This window comes from Thalassophryne amazonica, chromosome 8, assembly GCF_902500255.1.
Source record: "Thalassophryne amazonica chromosome 8, fThaAma1.1, whole genome shotgun sequence".
In the NCBI taxonomy this organism is placed as follows: domain Eukaryota; kingdom Metazoa; phylum Chordata; class Actinopteri; order Batrachoidiformes; family Batrachoididae; genus Thalassophryne; species Thalassophryne amazonica.
Window position 1 is genome coordinate 17,208,353 of NC_047110.1, and position 10,754 is coordinate 17,219,106.

At 42.6% G+C, this 10,754-nt stretch overlaps 1 protein-coding gene across 4 annotated transcripts in view; it reads right to left on the reverse strand.

The window, feature by feature from the left end:
- Positions 1-2,204: 2,204 nt before the first annotated feature.
- The window catches only part of LOC117515299 (monoacylglycerol lipase ABHD2-like), a 39,258-nt gene continuing 30,708 nt past the window's right edge, over positions 2,205-10,754 (reverse strand). For all 4 annotated transcript variants that reach the window (XM_034175793.1, XM_034175791.1, XM_034175792.1 and 1 more), the window contains 4 exons: positions 7,604-7,705; positions 7,452-7,521; positions 5,378-5,462; positions 2,205-2,444 (listed from right to left, as the gene is read on the reverse strand). In XM_034175793.1, the coding sequence (XP_034031684.1) occupies positions 2,233-2,444; positions 5,378-5,462; positions 7,452-7,521; positions 7,604-7,705 (469 nt within the window). In that variant the 3' untranslated portion in view covers positions 2,205-2,232. The remainder of the gene's footprint in view (positions 2,445-5,377; positions 5,463-7,451; positions 7,522-7,603; positions 7,706-10,754) is intronic.

Below are 10,754 nucleotides of genomic sequence, written 5' to 3' on the forward strand. Positions count from 1 at the left end.
AATCCGTTATATGTATGAAAAGGACAAAATCCACTGTAACGGATTAGTTATAGTCAGGAGGCACCCAATGATCTACGAGAAATCCTGAATCAGGGACCTGCCTCATTTAATGACCAGATCAAAAATTCCTCTGAAAAAAATAAATGCCTGTCTTAAAATAAGTGGCAGGCGTTATGTGCATTAAAAAGCGAACATTTGGTCGAGTCACTCTTTTTTCTAAGTCCGCTGCACACAGAGTGGTATCTTAAAACCCTAAAGCCTGATTTGTGCTTCTGCAGCTCTGTAACTCTGTGCCATGCAGTGATGTCAATGTGCGTGACAGTTCCGAAGTTCTCAGTTGCATCTTTATGCAATTTTTCTGGATTATGCGTTTTCTGGATTTTCTGGAGAATTTGTCCCTCAAGTTCTTCTTTCTACAATCTCTAAATCAAAGGTAAGGTGTACAATTTCCTCCATGAATTGCAGGTGCAATCAGCTGTGCACTGCAAAAACATTTAAAATATGAAGGGACAGAAAAGAGTGAAAACATAAAAGTGATCACAGCCTTTTGCGGTATCCGATGTAGCAGGTGCACGTCAGACTGTGGGTCCCGTCGGCTTGAAAAAAAGAAAAAAAAAAACATGATGGGTCTTCCAGCATGACAATGACCCCAAACACACAGCCAGGGCAACAAAGGAGGGGCTCCTTAAGAAGCATTTCAAGGTCCTGGAGTGGCCTGGCCAGTCTCCAGACCTGAAATCAATAGAAAATCTTTGGAGTGAGCTGAAACTCTAAACCTGAAAGATCTAGAGAAGGTCTATATGGATGAGTAGAACAAAATCCTTGCTGCAGTGTGTGAAAACCTGGTGAAAAACTACAGGAAACATTTGACCTCTGTAATTGTAAACAAAAGCTACTGTACCAAATATTAACATTGATTTTCACAGGTGTTCAAATACTTATTTTTCCTGTGGCGGCTGCAAGCCGACGCGCCAATCCGTCCGCATGGCTTTCATTAAAAAAATCTCCTTTAACAGTGGAATGTCCGGATAAACTGCTAATTCCGACCTCTTCTGAAAGTTCTCTGTTCTGTCACGACGTCCTCGGTCAACAGAGGCTTAAATTTGGAGGTTTTCAGCTTGAAACAGGATGACGACGTCGCTCGGAGCGCTGCGCGACGTCCCGCTCCGTGGGAAGTCCTTACAGCGATAGAAACAATCCAAAATCTCTCATCAGCCGTTAAAATTTTCACTGAAAACCAGCTGAATTTCTTGAATGGTGTCCACTCGGATGTGCCTCACAGTTTTTGAAAAAATTTTGATCAAGCACAGCGCCAGTCTCTCAGGAAGAAGTCAGACAATGAAAATCCAACGAGGGGGCTGGACCACTCCTTCCACAAGGCGTGCTCACAGGCGAATGACGTCACAGACAGGCGTGAAAAAACTCACGCATGCGCACGAGGGTTCAAGGTTGGCTGATGTAATCGCACGTGATTCAAATCCATATAGTTTTTGAAAAAATAAAAAGGTAGGATACTTTTCTAGTAGACCTCGTATTTATGATCCGACAAATACTGTTATACTTGTCAATATGATTGGAGCATTTCTAAATTTTGATCCCCGTGTAATTCTTCACTGACTCCTACCTGGCCACTATATTGGATTTTCAAGTGGCCAGCACGTTTCTCTCAAACACTGATTTATGAAGAACATTCATGCCAAATCTGTTGCTCGTATCACCACGTGAAGGATTGTTTCAGTTTTCTGCTGCACTACATAGTGATTTTTCGGTCTCGTCTGGCTGTATTTTGAACTGAGGATCCTCTGGTCTGAAGCCCAACACTTTACCACTAGACCATCACCTCCCCACCATCAGTAAAGTATTTGTGATTGATTAGTATAAGTGACTTCATGGTGGAGTAAGAATAAAGTCATTAAAAAAAAAAAAATCCAACCCAACTACGCCTGGTCCCTGGAAGTTCACTGTACACATGACAGTAATTATTCACAACTCATAAGAGATAAACTTATATCTAGCATTGTGCAGGGTGCGCATCCACCATCCAGTGCCTTTTTTCAGTTTGTTGCCCAGCAGCTGGAATCTTTTGAGGTACTAATGTACTGGGATTTTATACTTTGTCTGAAACGCAGCATAATATTAAGACAACTTGTACTAAAGTTGATGAAATAGAGAAAGCTGAGTCTTTTCTGTCTCCACTTGTTTTCCCTCCGGTCATACTGCACACTATATGTATTACCCAGTATGCACTGCTGCTGTGCCCTGCAGGTAAAACGTCCTGTCACTGTGGGCTGGCTGCTTCTTCTCCCACCGGCAGATGGCATCTGCGTACTGGACTATGACTTTATCCATCCAGGTGAGGGGCTGAGGGATCAGCACTGCTCCTTCAAAGAAGCCCATGTGACCACCATGCTGGGTCAGGGCAAACATCACATTCATCATTTTTCCTAAAAAGGCAAACAGAAATGGAGAGGAACACAACTCACTGTCACTAATTTGAGTAAGCCAGGAAGCACCAAGACTCTAAATACTCAGACCTTCTCAAAATGAGGGTGCAAGAAGGAAAGTAGTGGAGGAAGCCACCAAGACACCCAGACAGCTTTGAAGGTGTTACTGGCTTCTGTGGCTGTGATTAGAGGAACATGTGCATCATCCAACATCTGTGTGTTAAATCACATGGAGCCTCATTTATAACCGTTGTGCATGCGTAAAATTGGAGCTAAAAGACGTGCATGGGAATATTAACGCATATGTGACCCTCACATACAAACATTTTGGAGAGGGTTACAATGTTAGTGGTAGCATCACTGCACATAAAAATAACGATGCTGTATGTGAGACGGTCATAACGTGTAAATTTATTTCCACTCAGTAACACACATTACAATAGTGTTGTTAGATGTGATTGTGAGCCATAGTTATTTCAGAGGGACTGTTCAACTGTGAAATACATAAGATGAATCAGATCTAAATCATGTTTAACATTTTGTCAGTGTGCTGCAGCTGCTAAGCTATATTAGCGGTGAGCATGACTGCATTATCGCCATCATTTGGACAAGATCCTGCCTGTTATACTGGCATGAAACAAATCATGTCCCTTCTGCAATTGTATATTAAAAACAGGGCCATGTCTTTTTTGCTGATCAAAATTTATTGGGAAAGTTTTATCCTAACAGCAGCGCAGTGACATCATAGCAGTGCAAATGATTCTGGGACAACTGTAATGATAAATAACTGTCTATTTATTCTGTTAATTGGACATTTTCATGCTGATTGTTGTGGTGGGATTTTTAATACTTGTTAAAGCTCCTTAAAGTTATGTCCGTAAGTGAGTGTGATGTCTAAATTAAAACCAAACATGCAGCACCGTAAGTGATCGGTCAGATCAAACACAATTGTGGCCGCCTTCAGAAATAGTGTTCCCACTTGTTGCATTGATTATTTTTTGGTATGCCACTGCTGTGATTACACAAGTGCATTGATTTCTGTTACAGAGTTGTTTTTTTCCTGCTCTTTCTCTTGGTAACTGCACATTCTGAGCTTCATGCAGACGTCTGAGTATTCATGAGGTGTTCTGCATTGATCATTTGCGTTGTGCTGCCTTGGTGTTTGCCCTGCTCCCCCTCCCTTCCCGTTTCTCCAGGCGCCACATCATGGAGCTAGCTGATTCACACACCTTTCTTCAATCAGCATCACCTGTATTTAAACCCCAGTCCTGTCTCTCCACAATCGCCAGACACTCACCTCTGCCTAAGTGGTGCCTGGCCTCAGTCCTCGGACTTGGATTTTAGTAGTGATTGTTTTTGTCATGAGTCTGTGTTTCTCTGGTTTTGACAATTCCTCTTTTTCTGTGCTTCCAGTGATCATGCCTCCTGTCAGCTCCGTCACAGCTGTTTGGTCCTGGCTCATAACCCATTCTAGTCAAGTTGGTTATCACAACTGATAAATTCTCACATTATCACAAATTATCACAATAAATTATCTTGTTTCATTCAGTTTCCCTGCATTTTGGGTCCTAATCTGATACTGGTTCAACCGTAATTTGTGGTTGAATGTGGGTGGGATATAAGGCAGGTCCACGTGTGCACAAATCAAAGTTTGGTGTGACTTATAAAGATGATTTTGCTTCTAGGTGTGTGTACAAATGGTTTAATAAATCTGTTTTGTTTTTGTTCGTACACTGTTTTCCTTTAGTTCATAAGTATACTTTTAGTGGAAATTCTGTGCAATGATTTATAAATGAGGCCCCTGGTGAGTCAAAGTTCATCCTCATTATGTTTTCTTTTAATGTATCAAGTTATAGAATGACAGCATTTATTGTTTCTGAGTTACTGACTACACAAGTTGTGACTAACTTACTCACTCTTCTGCTGTTCTACATTTTGCTGTACGAGGCAGACGGCATCAGGCAGGAAACAAAATGAAAATAAGTCAGCCGCCACACCTAGATACTGGTGTACCAAGGCTTTATTATTGAGTCTGATTACAGATTCAAGAGTTCACAGATTAAAGGCTGTGCATGCTCACTGACACAAACACAGTTTGCATACAACAAAGTTTGGCATGCACACACGCGCACACGCACGAGTTTGTGTACAGCAAAGTGCAGCATGCATGCATGCACACACACAGCTATATATATAATCCAGCAGGCCAGCCGGCTCACATGACTCTGAAAAATTTAAGAAGACTGTGCCGGTCGTGTTGAGTTGAATCAACACTTAAGACGCTGGGTTCAACTTGAGAGGAACAACAAAGGGTTCAGTGACACAAGACATTTACCACTGTGACAACAACGCTCTACTCGTATGTTTGAAACAGTCTCTCTGAGGAGCTAAAAGTCCATATTTTGTGATGGCTCAGTAATGTGTCCCAACTTGAGCACACCCTGCTTCACGGTGACCTTTGACCCGTGGTCTCTGCAGCAGACATTTCAGAACATTGATTTGGAGAAACTGACCCACAACCTGGCTGAGTTTGGTGCTATAATGGGATGAGTTACAAGCCGCTTGGTGGACTCCTAGCCACCTGGGCCACGCTCGCGCTGGGGTCAGGACAGCCGCGCTCAGAATGAACACATAGCAACTCTGGATGAACACTGTGTCCTCAAATCATGACACACAGTATATCAGGGTAATTCTTTCTGTGCTCAGGCTGAAAAGTGGACAGACAAACTGCACTGAGACGCCCAAAGGCAAGGTGGCTGAGTTTGTCAAGAATCTGGCTAACTCTCCCAGTTATTTTTGAGCATGTTCAGAAATGGCGCAGGTTTTCCCAACCTTTTCCAAATAGTGTTGATTTATGCTGACCTCCCCCCAGGGTACACTCGAGCTGTGCAGACATGTAAATGACACATTTGGTGTGACAGGAACACATATACCTGCAAGTGTGCGAGGAGTAGAGAGGAGTGAATGATGAACCAGGGGGTCATCTGAGGAGTTCACCAGGAGGAGAGGCACTGTGACCTGGAGGAGAAACAACAGCAGCACCACTTAAACCTGCGAGTACAGCACTGTATTATCAGTGCAGTTCTAGTATTAGAAATAATAGATAGGTAGAGTATATCGGTTGACTCAGTTCGGTCCATATTTATTTTCACGTTGGCAAAGATTTTAATATATCATATTTGAGCTGGAAACAAATAATGACAATGAGCTTGTAGACTGTCACTGGATGAATCACTGTGAGAGTTACAGCATTTTCTTTCTGCATCTTTTGCGTTTTCTCTCTCGTCTTCACAGTGATCATAGGTTAATATTAAGTTTCCACATTATTCTGGCCTTTGTTGTAATTCTTTGTTGTAAACTGAAAAAAAGAAAATACTTGAACCACCTTAATTGAATTGTCTCAACAGGTCACACCTGAATGAATTAAGTTCTTTGAAATTAAATTAATGAATTAGATTAATTTATTAACTTAATTTCAAAGAATTTCATTCATTTAGCTGTTACCAATTGAAACAAGAGCAATCAGAGATTTTTGACATCTGCCAATCCAGATCTGGATCACCTCCAAAATTCACTGGAGTCTTCCATGCCCTATTATCTATCCGCGATGAAAAATTGCTGAGAATCCGTGACATAGTTTTGACGTAATACTTCAAAGCCTATATAAAGTGAAATCTTGAGCCACAATCTGGATCCAGATCACCTACTTCTATGGCCGAATATGTATCTGTGGTGAAAATTTCATCAAAATCTGTGCAGGCGTTTAGACATAATCCTGCTAACAGACAGACAAACAAATAAATAAGGCCAATGATTTTATTATGTCCTTGGCGGACGTAACAATTCAATTAAGTTGGTTCTTTTTCAGTGTATAGTCTCTTCATGTACTGATTCTTCCTGGTGTTAATCCTCCAAGCACCCGTCATTAATGGACTAGCGTCCTTCAAATCATTTAATTTCACATGTCCCTTGCCAGATCATGGTGGTTCCATCCAACTTTCTTGCATTCTCCTCATGTTCCTTGTGAGTATTCCTAATGAGAATTCATAGTATTCCAGTTATTAACCTTCGATATGTCATTTGACTGAGTTTTGTCTAACATCTGAAAGAAATTGTACTATTGTCGGACTGCTTTTTTAAAGCAGACCCACTGCCTACTAAATTGTTAAACCCTCCTGCTTTACCCTCTGAAACACTGCTGACAGATAACCTCCTTTGTACAATGTGCCAAACCTTAGTCTGGGCTCCTTACAGAGTAATGCCTGCCAGATTGGAACTCTTCTTTCTCTGGACTGATTCACTGTGTACGATCCACCTGACTTTGTTGTTTTCTTTTTGTTGTTGTAAACAGCTACTTAGTCCAACTTTTGGTCCCTTAAAAAAGAAGATGTGTATATAAAAATGTTATAATTCCTACACTGCCCACCTAATCTCAATGTAATAACCCTAAAATTAAAGCTGACAGTTCATATTCATTATTAATACTGCAATACCAAAACCAAAATCTTTGTCAGGGTCAAAATATATATGGACTTAAGTGTAACTTCTTTTTGATGGGTTCGCTCCTAGCAGTCCACAGGGGAGCTACGTCTTTTGTAGCTGCTGTCAAAAAATACGAGGTCTGTTAGAAAAGTATCTGACCTTTTTATTTTTTGCAAAAACCTGATGGATTTGAATGGTTTGCACCTGGCTGTCACCCAGTTTCTGGCAAAATTTGACGCAGTCGCGCTGCTCCAGTCGTTCCGCCATTTCCTTGCAAAGAAAAAACGACGAGAGACTACACCCATCCTCACACAATGGCTGCTTACCAGCAAATGACGCAATCGACAGGCGTGAAAAAATTCACGCATGCGCACGAAGATTCAAGGTTGGCTCATGCAAGCACACGTGATTCAAATCCATCAGGTTGTTGAAAAAAATAAAAAGGTCCGATACTTTTCTAACAGACCTCGTATCTGCCAAATGTAAATTAGATGGTTAAACTGAATCATATGCTGACACACTCACGTTCTGGATGTAGTGCACGCAGCTCTCCATCTCGTAATACTCTTTCAGCGAGTTGTAGCCGTGGAATTTTCTGCAGTGTGTACCACAACATTAGTGACGGACACAAACAGCGTGGACGCCGGCAGCCTGATGGTAATTTAATCAAACGTCACCTCATGATGCTGTCATCGATGTGTGACAGAGACGTGGCCCTGCACAGTCTGCTCAGGTCTGCAGCCTCCATGCTGCTGCGCGTCACATCAAACAGGCTGCTCCTGCACAGCGAGAAGGAAATCAAATGTCTTTGGCTGGCAAGCGTTCAGCCTAAATGACAGCAGGCAGAATCGCTGGTTCACAGGCGTCACTCAAACTTCAAATATTACAGCAATCCCTTAATCGCACGCTGCAACACAATGAATAAAATACTATTTCCTTTCTGACGTGTGTGCCGGCTGTGACTGCATGTTGTTCTCAGAGTGTTTGATTTGTTTCTCACACACATAATTCTCCTGCAGCTGCTGCACAACTATTCAGTCCTGCAGCAAACTGCTGTTTGCAAAGCTGCATCCAAGGAAGGAGGAAAAAACCTAATTCCTGGTTTGAAAAGATTAACAGGGGTTTTGTGCGGAAAGGATCGGACACTTCTATTACTACACGTGCACAGAGCACAATGCCGGTACATTTAAATCAATCCAATGCACGTTTAACAAATGAACAGCTCTGCAATGCATTAAGAAAAGTAAGAAAGTAAATATAGTTATAGTAAAACTGGAAAGCTGAGTAAAACTGACTGAGCAATGTGGATCAAAGACTGGTGGTTGCGGTTTACTCATTAAAAATACATTCATCCTCAGTAACAATAATTACAGGCAGCACAGTGACTTAGTGGTTAGCAGTGTTGCCTCACAACAAGAAGCTCGTGGGATCACTTCCCACCTGTGGCCTTTCTGTGTGGAGTTTGCATGTGTGCGAATGCATTTGTCTGTCTCTGGCATCCTGTCTAGGGTGTATCCTGCCTCATGCCCTATGACTGCTGGGATAGGCTCCAGCCTCCTGTGACCCATAACTGGAGTAAGCGGGTATAGAAAGTGGATGGATGGATAGTAATCATAATTTGGAAAAATGTCTTCATGCCTTCAAAAGTCGCTCTTCACCCAAAAAAAAAAAAAAAAGGAGTGTTCCTGTTGTGGACCTGTACTGAAGTCTAACTCAAACAGTCACAGGGCGAGAGGCGGGGCAGACCCTGGACAGGATGTCTGTCGCAGAGCCACATACAGACAGAAAAACTCATTCACACTTGCAACTACGGTCAATGTAAAGTCTCCAAATGACCTAACCTGCATGTCTTAGGATGAGGGAGGAAGCCGGAGCACCCAGAGGAACAACACGCAAACACGGGGACACAGAAAAGACCAGGTGTGAAGCGATCCAACAACCTTCTCACTGTGAGGCAACAGTGCTAACAACTACGCTACTGTGCCGCCCACAGCTATAACATAATTATACAAATAAATAAATAAATAAATGTACAATACACGGATTACAGTTTTTGGCAGACTGACAAATACACAGTAAATCCTCACTTTTACAGAAATGTTTTATTGAGACAAGTCAGAGGATGGCTACAGTCAGGTAGATAAGAATTTGGACTGACATAATTTCAGTAAATTGGCCTCCCTGCACCGCCACAGAGTGTAACAGAGATCTGTTTGATCTATTTTCTTTTATTCAAAACTTTCTCTGTGTGACTCCATCATGAAGCTGTGACTGGTGATGCAATAGACCCAAGTTGTACTTTGCACAGGTTCTCCAATTACAGCCACAGAAGCCATTAATTCCTTTAGCGTTGTCTGGGTGCCTTTGACTCCCTTTAAATTGGGGTTGGGAAACCAGTTTGAGTTGGATTCAATCTGGATCAGTCGGACAGCACTCAGACCCGTTTTTCAAGTTCCGCTCATCCTACACATGCATCCAAACTCAATCTGGCTCAAGCTGAATTCTTCCGCTTCTTGCATTGTGATCCTTCACTTTTTTGTACTTGGTCTTTAGGTGCCATGAAACTGGCTTGCCGTCTTCTCACACCCATGTGTTGCAAATGCGGCAGCAATGTCCTCGAAAACTTTTTGATTCAGACACAATCTGCCCGACTTAGTTTACGTTTTCTGGTCTCTGGATTCTTTCGCCACCATCACCAACAACTACCAAAGACAGTAAAAGATGCTATACAAGGTTTATGCCCAGTTGGCCTACTCCCATTTCGCCAACTCAGAAATTCCCATTTTGTAGCATCATACGAGGGCTGTCAATAAAGTAACGGTCCTTTTTATTTTTTTCAAAAACTATATGGATTTCATTCATATGTTTTTACGTCAGACATGCTTGAACCCTCGTGCGCATGCGTGAGTTTTTCCACGCCTGTCGGTGACGTCATTCGCCTGTGAGCACTCCTTGTGGGAGGAGTCGTCCAGCCCCTCGTCGGAATTCCTTTGTCTGAGAAGTTGCTGAGAGACTGGCGCGTTGTTTGATCAAAATTTTTTCTAAACCTGTGAGACACATCGAAGTGGACACGGTTCGAAAAATTAAGCTGGTTTTCAGTGAAAATGTTAACGGCTGATGAGAGATTTTGAGGTGATTCTGTCGCTTTAAGGACTTCCCACGGTGCGAGACGTCGCTCAGCGCTCTCAGCCGCCGTCGTCAGCCTGTTCAAGCTGAAAACCTCCACATTTCAGGTTCTATTGATCCAGGACGTCGTGAGAGAACAGAGAAGTTTCAGAAGAAGTTGGTTTCAGCATTTTATCCGGATATTCCACTGTTAAAGGAGATTTTTTTAATGAAAGACGTGCGGACGGGTCCGCGCGTCGGGACGCAGCCGACGCGGTGCGGCGGCACAGGAAAAACACCTCCGTGTTGATAACCATTTGTAAAATCCAGGCGGCTTTTGATGGCTTTCAGTGGAGTGAGTATATGAGAAATTGTTTAACAGCAGGACATGTTCCAACTTGTCCTTAAGGCTTTCAACAGAGGTGTTTTTCCTGTGGCAGAGCGTCGCATCGGCGGACCCGTCCGCACGTCTTTCATTAAAAAAATCTCCTTTAACAGTGGAATATCCGGATAAAATGCTGAAACCGACTTCTTCTGAAACTTCTCTGTTCTCTCACGACGTCCTGGATCAATAGAGCCTGAAATGTGGAGGTTTTCAGCTTGAACAGGCTGACGACGGCGGCTGAGAGCGCTGAGCGACGTCTCGCACCGTGGGAAGTCCTTAAAGCGACAGAATCACCTCAAAATCTCTCATCAGCCGTTAAAATTTTCACTGAAAACCAG